General features: G+C 38.8%; 1 protein-coding gene across 10 annotated transcripts in view; it reads left to right on the top strand.

Moving 5' to 3' along the window:
• LOC102368144 (sodium channel protein type 2 subunit alpha-like) overlaps positions 1-21343 on the top strand; it is a 107244-nt gene extending 85901 nt beyond the window's left edge. For 9 of the 10 annotated variants that reach the window (XM_006029479.2, XM_006029483.2, XM_006029480.2 and 6 more), the window contains 7 exons: positions 5429-5551; positions 8883-9164; positions 12793-12846; positions 14325-14462; positions 16048-16152; positions 17239-17509; positions 20082-21343. In XM_006029479.2, the coding sequence (XP_006029541.1) occupies positions 5429-5551; positions 8883-9164; positions 12793-12846; positions 14325-14462; positions 16048-16152; positions 17239-17509; positions 20082-21274 (2166 nt within the window). In that variant the 3' untranslated portion in view covers positions 21275-21343. The remainder of the gene's footprint in view (positions 1-5428; positions 5552-8882; positions 9165-12792; positions 12847-14324; positions 14463-16047; positions 16153-17238; positions 17510-20081) is intronic. The other variant, XM_025210956.1, reaches the window with a different exon arrangement.
• The last annotated feature ends 255 nt before the right edge of the window (positions 21344-21598 follow it).

The raw sequence follows: 21598 nt of genomic DNA on the forward strand, positions 1-21598 counted from the left end.
ACTCTTTCCTTCGGGCTCTTACCTGTCTACTCTCAGGGTGTTTTTGTGCCTACCAGGGTGTCTCCTGCAGCCCACACCTCCTAGGAGCTCTTTTCCCTGCAATGCATCAAGCCAGGCAGACTTATATACAGGATTTGTATGCCCTAGAACCCTGCCCCCTTGGGTCAGGTGACCCCCTAGTCCTGCACAGGTGTTCCTGTTTAGGCCTAATGGGCAGTCTGCTCCTCCTGTTTGCAGCTTAGCTCTACCACTTTCAGCCTTTGTCTTATGGCTGCCTGGGAATCTGCCCTATTCCTCCAACCTATATTTGTGCAGCTAGCTTTGTCTCAGCTGCCTGGCTACCTACACAGCCAGGCTATCCTGCTGTGCCCTCCCATTTGGCTCCATGTTAGACATGGCCAACATGGCAGTAAAATGTTTATACTTTTTCATAATTAGAGCTAGTATTATGTATGAAAAGAATCTCAGAATATTGTCTTCACATAAAAATGATGAACATTTTAGACATTCTTTTACATTTCATCATCTTTCTTAATTTTATAGAAGGAAGAATAATCAGACAAGATTTAAACTACTCACCTTCTTCAAAATATTATATCCAATGTGATAAAAAGATGTCTTACTGTGCCTAAGGCTATTAAACAGCCATGCCCCGCCCTTTAAAATTGCCAGACAGCACTTTGAACATAAACTTATTAAGTCACTGTCCATCCCTGCGGAAAAGAATAGACTCTATTAGACTTTGACAGGGACTTTTCATTCTCCTAGTACTGGGGTTTTTCTTTTCCTCCTGGTTACACTTTTCTGCATTATAAAGGCCTCACTATAAACTTTTCACTTAAGTGAACTGCTTGACTTCCTGACCAAATTATTGAAGAATAAGAAATGACATTTTGCAAAGCTTTTGACCAGCATAGACCTATGTATCCCCAAACCTAGCTAAGAAATTACATTTCTCTGTGTGTGACACTGTTATAGTTACAGAAGACCTGACCAAACTAGAGCTATATGAGGAGTCGAGAAAGGGGGTGGTCTGTTGAGGCATTCTGTTGTGCATCAATTCTAATATTATAAAAGCCTTAATCTACCTGTCTGTCTGTCCATAACACTTAATTCACACTCTGATTGGCTGACAAATGCCTGGTTGGTCTAAGCCCACTGCTCTCCCCACTGCCATGGCGGCCTGGCTTCTCCCGACTCTTGGGGCAGGTCCTTCCCTGCATCAGGCCCGGGCCCGCTCCTGCCCTCCCCACCCCCCCCCCCCCCCCCGCCGCTGTGGTGGAGGTGGGGGAGTGGGCCTGGACCCCAAGCAGCAGAAGGGAAGTGGGAAGCAGGCTCGGATGGGGGGGAACAGGGCTCCATCCCCTCCTGCTCCCCCCCCCCATTATTCTTGATGGCCAATTGGCTAGTATAACTGTAATCTGAATACAACCATTGAGCTGAACTTTCCAAATCTCAGCATCTAAACTGCTCACACAGGTTGAAATTCCAAAAGAGGTAATCTTTGAGCAATTAAATGAAAAAAAAATGAAGCTTACTAGATGTTATATAAAACGATAGGTCATACTGCCAGCTTATGTGTTATTAAAACTAAAGCTAGGTGAATACAGCTAAAAATGTTCTATGCTTATTTGTTCAAATATTTAAATTAATTCACTTTGGCTGTGCTCGCAATCTTTTTATTAACTTGCAAACAAAATTAGCTTCCCAGCAGAAATGGTCTAAAAAGTATGGACCCAGGGGCCTATATCAAGATCAGGTCTGTGGTAAATGCCCTATGTGAATACAATAGCATATCCTGAAGAACTTCTGGTGTAAACAGGCATAAAAATTGCAAAATAAAGGCAGTATTATCACCCCATCACAGTTTGGAAATCCATATACAGAGAAATTAGGTGATGTTCCCACGCAGGAAACCTATATTAGAGGCAATTTTAAGATAATATTACAAAATGCTTGCCAAGTATGAATTTCAAATTCATGACTGTTTATGAACAAAACGTCATTCAATAGTTCAGCTTAAAACAGTCAGGAAATAGAACACAAGAACAGGAAAATTAGTTGTCTAAGGAAAGCAAATTTTGAATACTTGAAATGAATAAACTATAGAATAATACTTACCTATAAAAGAATATATGATCAATTTAGAAAAAAAACAAGAAAAACCACAGTCTATTTGTGGACAATTTGCAAATGGAAAGAAGTGAAATTCATTTACTGATGAATGTTATGAATTATTCATCCACTATTATAATATTAATTAAAAAAGTAGGAGAACATTTTTCCCAAGACAACAATTCTGTCTCTTAACTCACAGTCTTTATCCTCCAAAGAAACCAATGCTATGTCTTCAGGAGACAGGGCCAGGAACAAAAATTCCTAACTTTACTGGATACCAACATACATGGATTTAAAAAGATGCTTATTTTATGGCTCCTTTTAACTTACCTCTCAAATCTCTCTTGCTAACTTCTCTTTTCTCCATAGGGGATAATCGTCCACTTTTTTACATGGGAAAATTCATTAATAATAATTAGGTTGAATTAAACAAACTGTTATAAATTAAAATAAGCTGCAAGGCTTCTTGAAAACGAAATACTTGTCATTTATCTCTCCCATGCTACAAGTTGGCACAAAAAAAAAGATATTACATCACAAATCTGATTTCTCATACCTTTGGAACATCTATAGCAACAACAATACTGTGCGAATCAGTCTAACCATTACTATGCACTAGCAGTGGGATTTCCAAAATCAGAAACCTAAATGGTAGCAAAGTTAAATTAACTCCACTCCTTTAAAAGTGCCATCCCAGTGCTTTAGCATTATATAATTCATTGATATCTTTTCTATTTTTATATATTACACCTACATATGCCAGCTGTCCTTGATTTTTCACTATCTAAGAACTGTGATTAGAGGCACATAAAGGCAAGTAAAGGGAGGCCTGGCTTGTACTTTCTTGGATTTATGATTCATAGAGCACATATCTCAACCATAAGTATCCAAAGGCGAACAACAGTATGCTACAGAGATTTACAATGTAAAACACCAAAAATAATCTATCGAGGGCACTTAAAATCCTGAGATTCATTCCTTTAAAGCAAGTAACTGTCACCATAGTTTAATGATTCTAGACTTCTAAATAATTTTCAGCAATAAAAGTGAAAGAATATCCTATCTCCAGGGCCATCCCTGGGGCAGATGGGGGTGAATCGGGATGACCACCCTGGGCCCCATGCTTTGGGGGGCCCCACAGAGCCGAGCGGAGCAGCCGCAGCACCTCCGCACTGCCACCAGCTTTACGACTGGCTGCTCAGCACCCCCCCACCCCATACTTCTGAATCTGCTGCTGGCTTCCTTGCATCTGAGGGTGGGGCCCCACACAGGCTGATTTGCCTTGGGCCCTGCACCCTCCTCTGGTCATCTCTGCCTATCTCTGTGGATTCTAGGTAACTCTGGGCTTCTTTCACTGTTCTCTGTCTTATACGTGTTTTCACTTCAGTCTGAGCTAAAAGCCTAGATTAATGGTGCTTAACCTTGGGCCCATAAAACAGCTCCATCCCATGAGGCAATGTCATCTGCAGCTTTAATTGCAGCCCTCTGCTGCCAAATTTCCAGATTTGTAGGGAGCCCTGCAAGCCAGATGACATGGCCCTATGCACTAGATCATAAGCGGTGTGTAGAGGGGCATGGGGAGCACATGGCCCTCCGAGATTGACCACTGCCGAAGCTGCTGCTGGCTTCTGTGGGTGGGTGTTGCCCCCCCCCCCCCCCCCCCCCTGCTGACAGGGCCACCAGCAGCTGTGGGGGGTCCCCATTCATCACTTGCTGCCACTGACAGTGCGAACGGTGGTTGCAGGCAGTCCCCGCTCAGCCCCGGCTGCTCACCCCCCCCCCCACCACTGACACCACTGCGGCCGCCTGCAGGCGGTCCCTGCTCAACCCACCCTCACCGCCAACATCACCGTAGCTGCCTGTGGGCAGTCCCTGCTCACTGCTGCCACACCTCCACTGCTGCCACTGCCACCTACAGGCGGTCACCATGCCTCCCCAGCCTCCAGGGATACACATCATTCATGCACTAGATTGTGCCAGTGCACAGTGGGGCTCAGGGTTGGGCTGGTGTGCAGATGGATCTGGTGTGCGAGATCAGACCCACAGACTGACCCCATATAAGATCTGACCTGCTGACCTACTCCACACAACTTATCCAGCCTGCAGAACTAGAAGGTTTAGCACCACTAGCCTAGACTCCCTTTTCTTCACACCATTTTGGTTCTTTCTCCTTCACCATATAGCTCTTCCTTCTTCTTCCCTTTTAGCACACCTCCTTCTACTTTATCTTTTACCACTTCTCACCTGAAACTTATACCCAATAGGTCTATCCCTTCCTGCTACATCTGCTAGCTTTGGGTTATGGGAATACTTGACACTGGCCCACTCTCTTCCTTCCTTCTCCCACTTTCCCCCCAGAGAAGCATAGAATAATAGGGCTGGAAGGGTCCTCAAGAGGTCCCCAGTCCAACTCCAGCTCAACAAAGGATCATCCCTGACTAAACCAGAGCAGTTGTCTGTCTAACCTGCTCTTGAATATTTATAAGGATGGAGAGTCTGCAACCTTTCTAGGTAGTCTTTTCCAATACTTAATCATCCTGATTAAGTACTGTGATACTGAAAAAAAGTTCTTCCTAATATCCAACCTAAATTTCCCCTGCTGCAATTTGAGACCATTGACATTTAGGGTCACTAAATCAGTTGTAAAAATACAAAAAATATCCAACACCCAGGAAAAAGCCAATCTCCATAATGACTTCTAAATCTGCTTTTTAATGACAAAAATAATAAACTTCTATCTTATTACTGAAAAGGTGATAGAAAGATTTTTTCCTACTATGTTTAAAAAGTACAGAAGTTCCTTTACAAATGTAACTATTATAGCAATAAAATAAGCCTCTCCTTTGGTAAAAATGAATTATTCCTTATACTTTATCCACTGAAAGGTCTAGTTAAGTGAATTAACTGCAAAGTTATTTTCAATCAGATTAATGTACACTGTAAATAATAAATAATAATAAAACAGCTGATTAATTTGGTCTGGTTCTAAATTGGTATTCCTTAAGCACATGATCTTGTAAGTTTCATGTTTGTGGTTCAGTATTTTTTTCCTACATAAAACTGGAAACTATTTTAGCAGGGTTATTATGGTTCTTTACAACTCCAACAAAACATGAAATTTTAAGACCATTTTTATACAAGCAGAGTTCAATAAGTAGGTAGTCTGTAAGTCTTTTCATTTCTTTGCTTTTTAAAGACTTTTTTCTTAGAGAAAACCTAGATGCTTTTTAAGAAATTTATGTAGCACATATTGTATCCCAATGTCAACTGGCTGAAAAAAAATTACAATTGTTATTCTATTTTTCTGTAGGTCTCATTGGTAAGTTTAATAGCCAATGCCTTGGGCTATTCTGAACTTGGTGCCATTAAATCACTAAGGACACTAAGAGCTTTGAGACCTCTAAGAGCTTTGTCACGATTTGAAGGGATGAGGGTGAGTTAAAACAAAAGAATCTGATAAAATGAATGAATAAAAATGAAATATATATTCAGAATTAGGAATCACTGTTAAAATGTTGCATTATACTTTTTTTAAATTTCAGGATCTACAGAAGGCTACTTTGTCATATAATTTAAAAAGTGTAAGCAACCTCAAGCATAACCAGTTATAGATAAGACACGGACATTAAGGTTACTCTATTTTCTAACGGTTACAGCATTCTTCTTTAAAACATTATGGAACTACCATTAACATATATTATTGATCTTAATGTGTTCACTGACAATGTGTGGAAGAGGCATAGTTTTTATATTATTACCTGCTAAAAAAAATGTTGACAACTGAGATTACAAAATTTCATATACTATGACTGCTATCTTTCTATTATGACAATCACATTTCAAATATGATACTATGATACCAGGTATACTGCACAGAACTCCTCTCAGAAAATACATACAGCTGTGGCAGAGAAAAGGAACACTGTTTATAAGCATGCTTATATTACATGTAGGTGCGTGAATACACACACGCACTCACACATCCACATGATGCATCCAAATAAGCGCAGTTGTGCAGAGTTTTGTGTACTGCAAGGATATCCAGGGGTCAAAAAAAAAAACTGCAGGAAAAAAACAATGAAGAATTGCGCGCTCAGGCAGCATATGCTGCTAAAAAGCGGAGCTGGGCCACTCGGAGCTGTGCTGTGGCTGCCAGCCAGGCTCTGCCCAGCAGGACCATCCTAACTGCAGCTCTGGGAGGCCCAGTCCTACCACAGCCTCCTCTAGGCCACCCGGGGCAACTTGCCGCGTGCCAAAGTGTGAGTGGCATGGGCATTCCCTGGGGACAAGAAGCAGTGGTGCAAGGTGTGCCTCCACTACTTGTCCCCAGGGAACCAAATGTTCACACACATCTGGATGTGCCCACAGAGTTTACCTGTGAAGGTCAAACTGTAAACAGATCATCCTGTCTACTCACGGCTACATAGCTGTTATTTCAGCCTTGAAGCTGTTATAATTTCTATTAGATTTGTGGGTTTGAATAGGAAGAGAGACCATCCTGAGAAATCAGAAATTCTAGTTCTTTCTGCAGTCTGTTTGGGAGATGTACCCTGATTTCTGTGGCCAGTCTTCATCCCCTGCCTCCTGTGGTTTGGGGTGAAACAGAACTACCATGAAACACTAAGAAGTTCTGTAGTGAAGAAGGTGGCCAGCAGTGGAGAAAAAGATGTGGTTAGAGCCATAAGATTCCTTCCTACCTCAGGAAGGAAAAGAACACTGACTTCCATGCTTTTGAGTGGCATTAATAATGGAGAACTAGGGGAAGATGCTTAATAAATACTGGGGGAATGGATGTGATAGCCCATGAAAGTACAGAAGAAAAGAGTATTTTAGCTACCGCACCCCTGCACCCTTAACATTTAATTTTAAATATGTATTTTTCTCCTAAGGTTTAAGGAAGTTGTGGTAAGGCTGTGTGATCTTACCTCTCTTCCCATGCAACCTTCCAATTCTGTGTTGTTTAAGAAATTACTATGAGTTCCTTATCTTGCCAGTCTGCCTAAGAATAACACCCACTATTTCTGTTGAAGTATAATTTGTGGAGAACCATGAATAATAATATGTAATTGAGAGAAAGCCTTACAAATCTATCTTTAAGTTTCCATATAAAGAGCCCTGTCAGTTTCCAATACTGCACTTCTTGATGGGGGTGGGTATGTGTGTATATCTCTCAAGCAGACCAGGTATGTGTGCCTATATATATATATATATATATATAACTGGCCCAAATATTAGGAGCAACTGAACTCTGGACTGGGCAACTACATAAAATAATAGTTTCTTTGCAAATAACAAATACCCCTAATCTAAAACTTAATGAAGGAAAGGAAAAACTCCCCTTGATTTTAACAGGTTTTGGATCAGGTTCCTCGGTCGCAAAATTGCATTACCACTCAAAGCTATATAAAATTAACCATTCAGTAACCTCACAGGTTCATGTGACTTAGCAGATAGCTTGGCTAAGTACAGACACTCAAAAAGCCTGCAGCTGAATTGATTCCATCTTTGCAGGTTAGTCTAAGCTGCATGGATTGAACCAATAAGCAAGTGAACAGACATTCACTTTTGATTCCAGAAATGAAGCCACATGTCTGCAGTGGCCCAGACCAGAGCCAGGGGGAGCTAAAGCATGCTTCCCTGCTCAGCTGGAGCAGACAGCCTGGGCCAAGGCTAGCCCACCCACCTGCAATGCAACCTTGGATGTTGGGGGACTGTGAGTTAACTTGAATCTGCAGGGGATCTGGGGCAGAAGTTCAATAAACCAATTTAACCTAAATCAGTTAAGTCTGATACTACGTCCATCCAAGTTTATCTTAAACCAGTTTCAGCCATTTTAAAAGTAGTTTATGTGTTTTGAACTTGTGTTGTGTTACAGAAATTAACAGGTTTCTGATCACTTATACTGGTATGTAATTTCTGTGTCTAGCCCTTATGTGCTGTTCTGTCAGTTGCTTCATCTCTCTTTAAGAATAAAACAGAATAAGTAGAGATAATGAAAACTGTAGATAATGAAAAGAATCTTTTGCTCCATTGAATATACTCAGATCTTTTCCTAATATTTGTCCTAGAAGAATTGCTTAATTTTATATAAAATAAATATAGTAAAGAAAAAACAAATTAATAAAAATGTGCATGTTTTACATTAGGTAAGTTCAAAGAATAAGCCCATTTAATGTCCAGGTATTAAATGACTTACATAACGACAAAATGAAGTACATAATGCTTATATTACTTTTGTATATGATTTTTAGAAGAATAAGATGTAGATACAAGAGTATAACATTTTATATTTCCTCTCTAAAAATTTAAATCACTAATACTTGTAGTGTGATGTGCAGTATTTTTTTTTTTACAAAATCACCCTTCCATGTTATCTACCATTCTTTAAGCTTTTAAAAACAATATTTTGTTGCACTATTTATAGATTTCTATTTATGATTTCATATTTAATGTTTTTCTCTTTTTTTTTCCTAGACCACAAAAATTCTAAGACTCCATCTTGCCACTACCAGGTTTTCTTTTACTTCTTTTCACACTTTTTGCATTTTCTTCCTTTCCATTTAGATTTTTAGCTCTTACTTTTTCTGGTTTCATTAAATATATGATTTTTTCTTAATGTTTTATCATTTTTCCTACCTATATTTTATAATGAAATATTTAAGGTATTAGTTTTATAGAAATGTTAATATAACTTAAAGAAAATGCCTGATTCTTTCATTGCGAGAGATACATTTGGGGTTTTTTTTCTTTGATTTGTATACTAGGTGGTTGTGAATGCCCTTGTTGGAGCAATTCCATCTATCATGAATGTGCTTTTGGTCTGCCTTATATTCTGGTTAATCTTCAGTATCATGGGAGTAAATCTGTTTGCTGGCAAGTTTTACCACTGTGTTAATACTACAACTGGTGAGATGTTTGATGTCAGTGATGTTGACAATTATACTCAGTGCGAAGAACTCATAAAAAGAAATGAAAGTGCCCGATGGAAAAATGTAAAAGTAAACTTCGATAATGTAGGAGCTGGGTATCTTGCTCTGCTTCAAGTAGTAAGTAAATTCATACTTTTTGTGTTGCTTTGTTTTGATTAGCAAAATGATTGGTTTTTTATATACTGTTAGAATCCGTAAAAACACATATTGAATTGTTGCTAGTAATTAAGGTGTTACTGGCAGGAAGAGTGTTCCCCACTACAAGTATAGAGGATATCTTCAAGCCCTGGTTATAGTATTTTAACTTAAAAAAAAATAAATCTTTTAAATGGTGTACAATACAATTGCACCTGTCTGCAGAACCATAATTAGGGATTCTTTCTCTAAGCCAGCAAAGTTTCTGTGGCATCTCTAATAGCCCTCTCCTTGTCCTGGGATCTCAGCTTCCTTCTGGGTATGTTTGGGAAGAGGACAGGTATTCTAGCTGATTGCTTGACCAGTAGGATGAAGCTCAGGCCTTTCACTCTTGCACACTAAAGTGAAACCATGCAAGCCTTTTTCTCCCAGATAAAATACCTAGACATACCTAGAACAACAGCTGCCTATCCTTCCATCCATTGGATTAGATCCAGTGTGTGTGACTAAACATGCAAATGCTGCAGGGTGGGTTTACTCTAGATGCCTGGGCAGGCATCTACACAGATTTGCTGCAGTCTGGCCCCGCCCCCTCCAGCTCTGCACCAGCCCTCTGCAGCAGCCAGGGGGAGCTCTAGGTTCCCCATGGGTGCTAGCCCAGGGGCTGACAGGGAGCACAGGACTAGGAGGTTGCTTCCTGGCCCCAGAAGCTGCCTGCTGCTCAGGGGGGGAAGGGGGCAGAGCCCAATGGGGACAGTATCCCCCTGCCCCAGCAGCAGGGAGTTCCTGGCCCTGGCTCTCTTGGAAAGAGCTGCAGGGGTGGGGCTAAGAGCGCCCATCATGGCAGGGGACTGGGACCTGCCCCTCCCTCCCCTGCAGCTGTTTCCAAGCCCTGCATCACTATTGCCGGGTTGGGGCACAGGGCTGGGACCTGACCCTGACCAGGACAGATTTCAGCAGAGATTGTTCCTGGTCCCCACTCAGTGATCACTGAGCTGGGGCTGGGAACAGACTCCCCAGCCCCCGCCCCGTGATCGCAATCAGGGAGGAGGGAGTGGGAGCTTCCTGCTGCCGGGGCACGGGGACATTGTTCCTTTCTGGGCTCCAGTGGTGAACCCTGCCCCAGCAGCTGGCAGCTCCCAAGGGCAGGGAGCAATCTCTGCCCCCCTGCTGCCCGGGAACAAATTTCCATCTTTCAGCCATCTGCATGTGCCATACAGTACATTAACTAATCATGTATTTACAAGTAGCAAATTTAGTCATGATTAGAGCAAATTATTGTGCAGTACTTACATGTACTAAGCATGTGTACGTGTAGACAGTGATGCTTACTGTGCAGTAATTTGATCTGATCTCAAGTAAAGTGTCTTGTGTAGACACACCCAGTGAGTCTTAACTACCTTAGTTATACTATCTAGTTCAGCATGGTGCCTATATCCAAGCCGCATGTCCACATTTTCTTTTAGGGACACTTCTCATGAGATTTTACTTTGACAGGTTCCATCTGGATCTAGAAGTCATAGAAGAGGTTCTGCACAACAAAATTGTCCTATAATGATTACTTCCTGGTAACAAAAGGAAAGGGAGAATGGGCTTAAGGTATCTTGGTAACCTCGCAGGAGGGAGAGGCAGAACACATACATACCATATATAGGTACAGCTAGAACAAAAAATGTTTTGATCTCAAATGCCTGAGGCCCATGTGCACCCTCAGTGGATAGGAAACGGAATGACATATCTTGAAGAACTGCAGCTTTGGAAAGTAATAGATAGGAATGATTTAGTCAGGAATGATCCTGCCTTGAGCAGGGCGTTGGACTAAATGATCTTATGTAGTCCCTTCTAGCCCTAGTGACATATGATCCTAATTTGTATTAATTCATCATTTAAAAATCCTTCTAAAATCTCTGGGATCTTCTGATAGCAAAGTCTGAATGTGCACCTGCACCCAAACTGAGGAGATAATGTACAAAGATACATATACTTTGGTCAGACAAGGTTCTTTGGGTAAACCCAGTATCTTTCATTAGATCTACTGAAATACTTGGAAAATATCTTTGCAAGCTTTCAGGTACAAATGCCTTTCATCAGGCTGAGGAAGCATCTGCAGTTTGTCTATGCTCTTCCTGGATGGAATAGTAAAAAAGCCAGAAGCCAGTCTGCATGTAAGAAAGCCAGTCAGTGAAAACATAAATTAAGGTAGTCAATGGGTGAGACACAGGGGGAGAGGGGGAAAAAGGGGATGAATACAGCTGGTAAATGGTAAAGAGATTACCTGAGGAGTCAGATGTTAGGCAAGTTATAACGTGTCATAAATCCCATGTTTATTTATCCAATGGTTTTTTGTACCTAGTATGTTGATGAAGTGAAGTTTGTAGTTTTGTAAAGTTCCTTTGAGGATTAGAACAGAGAGATTGAAACGAGAAAGATTTTCTTGTGAGAAATGTACTCTCAAATGTAATTGGGTATTCCTGTCTTTGATGGATTTTCAGTGTGCATTCATTCTGGTGCACAGTTGTTGTTTGGTTTCTCCTATATATTTTCCAGCATGGCATGTAGTGAACTGGATGAGATATATAACATTTCTGGAGATGCAGATATAAGATCCAGGAACGTTGAAAGTGGATTAATTTTGTTTGTGCAAATATTCCTTGAGGTGGAGGCATCAGAATCTGCCAACATATCTCCACCACCCCCACAACTACTGTCCCTCACAACAGAACCATCAAGATTCCTGAATCTTACACCTGCACCTTCAGAAATGTAATATCTCATCCAGTGCACTAAATGTCCTGATGGAAAATATGTAGGAGAAACCAAACAACAACTGTGCACCAGAATGAACACACGCTGAAAATCCATCAAAGACAGGAATACCCAATTACATTTGGTAGCACATTTCTCAAAAGAAAATTTTTCTCTCTCCAATCTCTCAATTCTAATCCTCAAAGGGACTTTACAAAACACCTTTCACAGACAAGGTTACAAACTTCACTTTATCAAGTTACTGGATACAAAAAATAATGAACTAAATAGACATTGGATTTATGACACATCATAACCTACCTGACATCTAACTCCCCAGGTAACCTCTCTACCATTTCCCAGCTATATTCATCCCCCTTTCCCCCCCTTCCCTTGACCTGTCTCTCACCCTCAATTTATGTTTTCATTGACTAGCTTTCTTACATGCATACTGACTTCTGGCGTGTGTTCCTATTACATCCAGGAAGAGCACAGACAAACTGCAGATGCTTCATCAGCTTGACGAAGGGCATTTGTACCTGAAAGTTTGCAAAGAAAATTTTTTTCCAACTATCTCAGTTGGTCTAATGACAAATATCGGATTTACCCAAATAACTTTGTCTGCCTATGTCTTTAGACCAACATAGCTACAAACTGAAACATATACTTTGAGCATTCTAGATTATCTGATTATTTATGAAGAAAGTGAAGAGAATATGGCTAAATAAATATCTTTTATTATACCACTATTTTTCAGTATGGTCTATACATTGCTGATATGAATTTGTTACTAAATGCTGAACCCTAGTAATGCTCTAGCGCCTGGATTTTTACAGGAAAGGTGAACACATGTGTTCTATTTTAGGCTACATTCAAAGGATGGATGGATATCATGTATGCAGCTGTTGATTCACGAGATGTAAGTATAAATTCTCAAACCATTAATTGACTATATGCTGGTATACTACATAGATAATGACATTTTAAAAAACAAACAAACCAACAACATTACACACATATTCAGAGATTTTTTTTCACTGACTATTTAAATTATCTAATGTGATTTCCTATGTAACACATGATAGAATTTTACCATGGAGTCCTGTATTGGAGAGAGTTAATCTTCCTTACTTCTATCAAACCTATAACCTGTGTTTGTTTTAATCTATGTAGAGTGCCTTTCAGAAAAATATCCAGTCTCATTTTAAAGACTACAAATGATGGTGTTTTAACACTTCATTTGTTAAATCATCAGCATAAATTGCTGAAAAAGTATAAATTATTTTTTGAGAAATATACTATACAGAGCACTATATGTTATCCAACTTTAAGTGCAAAAGACTTTTCATGTTCGAAGATCATCTGAAAATGTATCAAAGGAGCAGAACCTGAGCTTGGCTGCCCCAGAAAGTTAAAAGCATTCCTACACAGCACTTCATCTAAAATGCAGCGCAGTGTAAAGTTACCCAGACTAGCCCTCAGTGAGCTAACTGAGGTACCACTAAGAACATAGGTGTGTTAGCATGGCATTTTACTTGAGTTAATCTACCCTGTTTCATTGCACATTGTATTGTGCACTGTCAACGTACCTTGAGAATACAGATGTGGAAGCAGAGGCTAGAACAGTTGTGGCAGAAATGAATAATGAACTGAAATGAAATAATGAATATTAGGCTGGGGGGGAAGGATGAAGTCTGTCTAACAGACTCCAAACAAACAATTGGAAATTGGGAATTACAACTGGCCTCTCTCAGGTCCTGAATAGAAGTAACATTTGAAGCGCTTCAAACAGTGAGCAGAAAGCAATATACCTTATGAAGCACCCTAAAAAAGAGACTGAGTGCATAAGAAAGTGCTGATTGGCTACCCATCCCACTTCCCCACAACTCTTGAGGGGAGTGGGGAACAGAGCTGCAGGACCCTGGCTTTGTGCATGGCTGAAAAGTATGCTGCTTCATGCAACTGTGGCAATTCTGAAGCACTCCAATGTGCATGGGGGGCAAGGGATGTAACAGAGGGCTGCAAACCTCTCCATGGTCTAAATGGCTCTGAATATGCAAATGTGCAAATGTATACATATACAAATATAAGGATACTTAAACTTATGTTGCTAAAATGAAAAACATTAATGGCTGCAATCTATCACCAAGTAAAGATGATGCATTCCCCATTCTTCTCCTACTCCCTGTTTTCACCTGACTTCTATTTCTCTCTTTTTCTGTCTGTAGAAGGAGGCATAGAAAGAGATATCATAAAGCTGAGTATTAGCCAATAAAATATATTTCATAGATAAAGCTTTAGATAGTCCAAGTGCTTCCCACAGGTTGCTGTTTTATAAATGAAAAAAAATTAGACACTCAGTATGTAGATTATATATCAATTGATTATATTTTGTAGGTCCGAGATCAGCCAAAGTATGAGGATAACTTGTACATGTATCTTTACTTTGTCATCTTTATTATCTTTGGATCATTCTTTACCTTAAACCTTTTCATTGGTGTTATCATCGATAACTTCAACCAACAAAAAAAGAAGATAAGTATTTAAAATATTTTTTTACTCCTATAAAAGTAAACAAAAGGCTATCCACTCTGAGCCTATTTGCTTTCAAATCATTCCTTACAAAAAAATAAATGGCTCATGCATTGTGAAGATGTTGACACCATTTATTTCAAATACTTATTTCTAAAAAAAAAAAAGAGAGAAATCACCTGATGCACCTATTTTGTAACAGAACAATTTGCTGCTGTGGGTATGACTGTGATGATGCATTTTGTGAGTTAGGACTTCCAGGACTAAGCCCCATGATTTTTAATCCACACAGATTTATAGAAGATGGGAAGAATTTGTAAGCCATTTTTACTCTTTTCTAATTTATGCCTTATGAGAGATTTTTTAATAATAGTAAAAAATAGAAAAAGGAGATTTTTTATTTTTTTTCTGCAACTACTTCACTTTCAAGTGGTTTTAAAACATTTTAATGAAAACAGGAGTCCCTAGGATTCTGAGAATCCTAAGTCTTCTAGTGAAGCTAAAAGTTTGAGCTCCGTCAAAAATCATTGCATCTGCTGTCAAAATTGTACGGCCTAAACTGAAGTCCTTCTGATCAACCAGTCAGAAAAAACCAAACAATAAAAACCTTTCAGTTTTTCTTCCAGCAAAATATAGGGTAAAACTGAGTCATGAATCATAAAAATAGATGTTCTGATATGGATATCTTTAAACCATCAGTTTCTCTGCTCAGAACAAGTACAGACCAAAAAAAAAACATTTCAAAAGCTTCAGTCAACAAATGCCATAACTTTGGCTTAAGCTTCCAGTGTAGCAGCCACTGAGGGACTGACACTGAGTCTGGATATCTATTTATGCCCACGGTGAACTGTGAACATGTGAGAATACTGAAAACTCCCAAAATTGAAGCCATTGGGCATTTGACCCACAGACTTTGTAAATACAAATAGAAACCAATGATAAAACACACACACACACACACACTAAAGGCTCCGCATTTTTTTACTTCATGTTTTCCTCTGACATAATCTATGATTGCCCCTGGATATCTCCTCATTTCTCTTAAACTAATTTTATCCATTATGATCTCAATCCTGGGCTAGAACCATGTTGTGTTTAGCGAAGCTGAGAAGTGGGGCAGAGAATGTTTCAAAGGTGGTTTTCGGTGGTTTTCTGTTTTGTTTTGTTTTTTTTTTTAACCATTCATTCTCAAGTTGCCTAACCCTGGAGTCAACCAAGACTGGGCCTCCGCACAAGCTAGAGCAGTCTCAAGGATTCCCCAATTTGCAAACGGCTGGCTGCAACCTTAAAAGCCATTTCAACAATCAGAGACTACAAACACAGAGAGATGTCCCCAACACGCTCCTTCCCTAAGATGCACGTTCAGCGTCAGGGACTGAGAAAGGTTGATGAAAAGCCAGTTACACCACTATTATGCTTAATACTGTTCAAAACAAAATTCCAGCATATAAATACCTGAAAATTAAAATCTTAACTTATGACTCAAATATAAATGCAATAATATCCATAACTAAATGATATGGTGCATACTGTACATAAAGGCTACAGCTAAAACATGGTTGTAACTATTTTTATCTCATTTCTTTACTTTGGAGGTCAAGACATATTTATGACAGAAGAGCAGAAGAAATATTACAATGCAATGAAGAAACTAGGGTCCAAAAAACCCCAAAAACCTATACCTAGACCAGTGGTAAGAGTGATTCTGTCTTCACTCCTCTAGCATTTAATGCCTATGTTAGACTAGTTGAGGCTGTTTTGCAAAGGAAGCCATTTTTCTTGTTCTTTTCCCAGAGCTGGGGATTTTCCTCACTTTTTGTTAAGTTTAGCATGTAAGAGTAACTGGGGGCTTTTCTTATATTTTTGTTTAAAGTATGTACATTGGGCATACAAAGTAAGAATTTCTTAGGCACCTGCAATAAATGTCAAGATTTACCACTTAAGTCCCAGAACAGGCAAGGGGAATTTCAGCTGTTTATTGGCTCTTGTTGTTTTGCAGCAATAGAAAGTACTTTCTAACACTGACTTCTACCTCTCTGCTGATCCAGAAGACCTCTGTAAGAAATGGGAATGCACCAATCCTTTTGGGTGGTTCCCAGAATACCAGCAAAAAGGAAGGGCAATAGTGGCAAACTGGCATGCCTTAGACGCAAAGATCCTAGTCAGCCTCAAGTCTAAAGAATTGTAATAAGAACATGGCAGTGGATATGGGAAGAGATTCCTCTCTATACAAGCTATCTGAAGTTGTGCACCTCATAGTGTATAGTTTGCTGAACCCTTTTGGAAAGTTGGGAAGTGATACATATTGCAGAGAATACCCAATATAATGGATTAAAGCTATAACAAATTAACTAATACAATCAGATCAGTAACTACAGGCTGTTCAAGGCAGTTCCAGAAATATAGAATTTGCACAACCCTGGAGCAAAAAGTGGTGAAAATAGCTATGACAAATAATAAATTGGCTCCTTCTGGACTAAGTCACTGCCATCTCTTTTGCTTTGTCTAATCTGAATTTCCTACATTATTGCCATCACATTTTAACCAGGTGGCATTATGCCTCTCCAACAAATGGTGACTTGATTCTAGCACACCTCAGGCAGCATGTAGTAGGAAAATGATGTTACTAGATGAGTTACAAGTTGTGCAAAGCCAATATGTGCTATAAAACTGCTATTCTTTAATTTGCAATTCATAAAGAAAAAAGATATTTTCAGGGTACCAAAAGTATTTCTTATGTTTTGTTTTGTTTTGTTTTGTTTTGTTTTGTTTTTGGCAGAACAAATTCCAAGGCATGGTCTTTGATTTTGTAACAAAGCAAGTATTTGATATCAGCATCATGATTCTTATCTGCCTTAACATGGTTACAATGATGGTAGAAACAGATGATCAGAGTAAAGAAATGGAAACTATTTTATCTCGGATTAACCTGGTTTTCATTATCCTTTTCACTGGAGAATGTGTCCTGAAACTGATTTCACTCCGTCATTATTACTTTACCATAGGCTGGAACATATTCGATTTTGTGGTTGTCATTCTCTCCATAGTCGGTAAGAACAATTCGTTTTCAATAAGATTTTAAATGAGGAGAAAGTGAACATCTGTTTAAGGATTTTATAGTACCATACACGCAGCCTTGTCACTTGTGATATGGCTTATAAATTTATTCAGATAAGGCAATTCTACAGATTTTTATTTTTACAAATACACTATGCATACAGTAAGATCATTTTTACCAAATTGGTATAATTTATTTAATTTTTAATGTCAGAATCTTATAAAGAGGGTGCTTGCTTCACATTATTATTACACCATAATTTATAAATAAATATTTTCAGTGGCTCATATCAAATAATCATAAAGGTACATTCATTAGCAAAATAAAGAGTATGGAGGTTAAATAGAGCCTCCAAGAATATTTAGAGGTCTGTTATTTAAAAAGTAGTAATTTCCATATTGCAATTTATAAGATTTCAAGTTTCTTCAAGGTATGGAACTGTCTTACTGATTCTCTGAGACTGCTTTATCGCGTCCTACAATTTGCATGAGTTCACCTTACTTTTAACTGCTGGCACTCTTTGATATAAAAGGATTGTACCAGGCTCAGGTGTAAGAACTAATGAACTCTGTGAGACAAATGTATGGTTCCAGGCTTCCTTAGTAATAAGTGCAGAGTTTAGATTGCCAACCAGAAGTTACCTTTTCTCTAAATATTCTTTTTTTCTTATGTTCACTTTAATTTTATTCCAGAGTGTCCTTTTTGTTTCATAATGTCACAGAAGGAAAAAATATTATCTATAGACAATCTGGCAAACATCAGCTTCATACAGTTCACCCAGAATGCTTCTGCCCCCTCCTCTCTCAGTTTGTTTCATATGATTAGTGTGGCCTCACATTCCATGAAGTACAGCCAGACCAGGTTGCCCTGCATCTCATCTACATATACATTTTTCGGGGGTCTCAGGCTTCATGACAAGAACACTACCAGTCATGAGTAGAGAACTAATTAGCATATGGATCCTTGTGTGTGTGTCTGTGTGTGTGTGTGGGGGGGAGGGAGAATCTAGAGTACACAAACATACCAAGCAACACTGAGCTGTGAGGTCACCATGGCTTTAAAAGCTGTTGACTCTGCTGGGGCCCAGGCCAATGATCTATATGGTAAATCATGCGCCTTTTTGGCTTTGGGTTAATACCATGGATAGTCTGGTACAAAAGGGTATGTACAAAAGTGTTTCTAAAAAGTGAATTTCTGGAGGACCAGTGTTAAAATTTGCAACAGTTTTAAAAAAGAAAAAGGTAAAATAGATCAATTCTGCATGAACTAAGTGTGTGGGTACACATAATAATGTGTCTAGATGTGAATTAATACAGGTATATTTATTCCAAATTTGCCCCTCACTTCCATGTGCTCAGGGAGAACAGGGTCTTACAGCGTGGAAGAGAGAAAGGGACTGAAGGGGGTAGAAGCTGACAGGGAGAGAGAGCAAAAAGGCTACCTGATCCTCCAAATTAATTTTCCCTGCTGTAGCAGTGAGAGGGGGACAAATTCAAGGCAAACCTTTAATAATTAGATTCAATACCTGGAAAATGATAACAAATTTATATATTTTTCCATATATAGAATCTAATTATTTGGGGATTGTCTTGTATTAAAGTAAATAGGGTAATAAAATAGGCAGTTTATATCTGTATATATGTATCTTCCTTCCAAAGAAGATTGATATCAACTTTTAGTTTTTGAAGTAAAGAAACAAGAATTTCATATTCTGATTGTTTCTGAGAGAACAACAAATATTTCCACCAATGATACATTAATAAAATTAAAGCTGTTCTTGAATGAAACATGTATTTGTTCTTACAAGTATGTTTCTAGCTGAGATGATTGAAAAATATTTTGCATCTCCCACCTTGTTCAGAGTCATCTGACTTGCCAGAATTGGTCGAATCCTGCGACTAATAAAGGGAGCTAAAGGGATTCGTACTTTGTTCTTTGCAAAAAGCTAATTTTCTATATAAATTTATATATTTCATATAGGTAGTTTGATTTGCTTACATTGTAATCTTTTGCCAACAATTATAAACAGGGCTTTTTCTTCCAATTAATCTATATTACTTTTATTATAACTAAAACAGAACAATATTCCTCAGACTTCAATATTTATGATATTGAAATAATACAAATAGGCTGGCCAAGAGCATTTTATAATACTCCTGTTCAGGAGTATTTTGTCCTAGAAAACACACACACACACACACACACACACACGCATGCATATGCATTCAACTACTCAGTTGGTCTAATAAAAGATGTCACAATCTACTCAAAGAACCTTGCCAGCTAAAACATATGCATTTCTTTGGCTCAGTTTGCATGGTCTTGCAGAGTACTGTAAAACTTTTGGGTTTGTTTGGTTTTTTGCGGATTTTCATACTGTGAATGTTTTGTTCAATTAACTGAATGGTGACAATAGAAACTACTGCAATTTTGTGTACTTTGCTATAGTGTACTACAAGTTTGCTATATTCCTCTATGGTCAGCCTGAATATGCTAGGATAAATATCCAGTATTTGTTTTTAAATTAATGGCCTATTTGACTAACTTAATTTATTTTTTAACAGGAATGTTTCTAGCTGAGTTGATCGAAAAATATTTTGTGTCCCCCACCTTGTTCAGAGTCATCCGACTCGCCAGAATTGGTCGAATCCTGCGACTCATTAAGGGAGCTAAAGGGATTCGCACTTTGCTCTTTGCTTTGATGATGTCTCTTCCTGCTTTGTTTAACATTGGCCTCCTGCTCTTCCTGGTCATGTTTATCTATGCCATATTTGGAATGTCCAACTTTGCCTATGTTAAGAGGGAAGTTGGGATCGATGACATGTTCAACTTTGAAACTTTTGGCAACAGCATGATCTGCCTATTTCAAATTACCACATCTGCTGGTTGGGATGGCTTGTTAGCACCAATTCTTAACAGTGGGGAACCAGACTGTGACCCACATAAAGATCACCCTGGAAGCTCTGTTAAAGGAGACTGTGGTAACCCTTCAGTTGGGATTTTCTTTTTTGTCAGTTACATTATCATATCATTTCTAGTTGTAGTAAACATGTATATTGCTGTGATTTTGGAGAACTTCAGTGTTGCAACTGAAGAAAGTGCTGAGCCCTTAAGTGAGGATGACTTTGAGATGTTCTATGAGGTCTGGGAAAAGTTTGATCCAGATGCAACCCAGTTTATAGAATACAGTAAACTGTCTGACTTTGCAGCTTCTCTGGATCCTCCTCTTCTTATAGCAAAGCCCAACAAAGTCCAGCTTATTGCAATGGATCTGCCCATGGTAAGTGGTGATAGAATTCACTGCCTGGACATCTTGTTTGCTTTTACAAAGCGTGTTTTGGGTGAAAGTGGGGAGATGGATGCACTTCGAATACAAATGGAAGATAGGTTTATGGCAGCCAATCCTTCTAAAGTCTCCTATGAACCAATTACAACTACATTAAAAAGAAAGCAAGAGGAGGTTTCTGCTATTGTTATTCAGCGTGCTTACAGACGGCACCTTTTAAGGCAAAAAGTTAAAAAAGTTTCTAGTATGATTAACAAAGATAAAAGCAAAGAAGGAGATGGACTACCTATCAAGGATATGATTATTGATAAACTGAATGAGAATTCTACTCCAGAAAAAACAGATGAGAGCTCTTCAACAACCTCACCACCCTCTTATGACAGTGTAACAAAGCCAGAAAAAGAGAAATATGAAAAAGACAAAGCAGTAAAAGACTACAAAGGCAAAGACATCAGGGAAAGTAAAAAGTAAAAAACTTAAGAATTCTGTTTGTAGGTCACCTTGTTTACAGCCTTTGAAAGTAATGTGTCTGTGTCAACAGGACTCCTGTAGGAGGTTTATGCCAAACTGACTGTTTTTACATATATATATGTATATACACATTATATATATACTTATGGTCAGTGCCTATAACAAGACAGTGACCCATCATCATCAACCTGTAAGTCTAAAACAGGGTAACATACTTGATAGGTGGTTACTGTTTTCACTACAGCTGACACTGCTGAAGAAGAAAGACACAATGGTTCTTTACATCATAGGAGCCCTGAAAGGTGTGCAAAGCTAAATTTTTTG

Source organism: Alligator sinensis, unplaced genomic scaffold, assembly GCF_000455745.1.
Source record: "Alligator sinensis unplaced genomic scaffold, ASM45574v1 scaffold738_1, whole genome shotgun sequence".
In the NCBI taxonomy this organism is placed as follows: domain Eukaryota; kingdom Metazoa; phylum Chordata; order Crocodylia; family Alligatoridae; genus Alligator; species Alligator sinensis.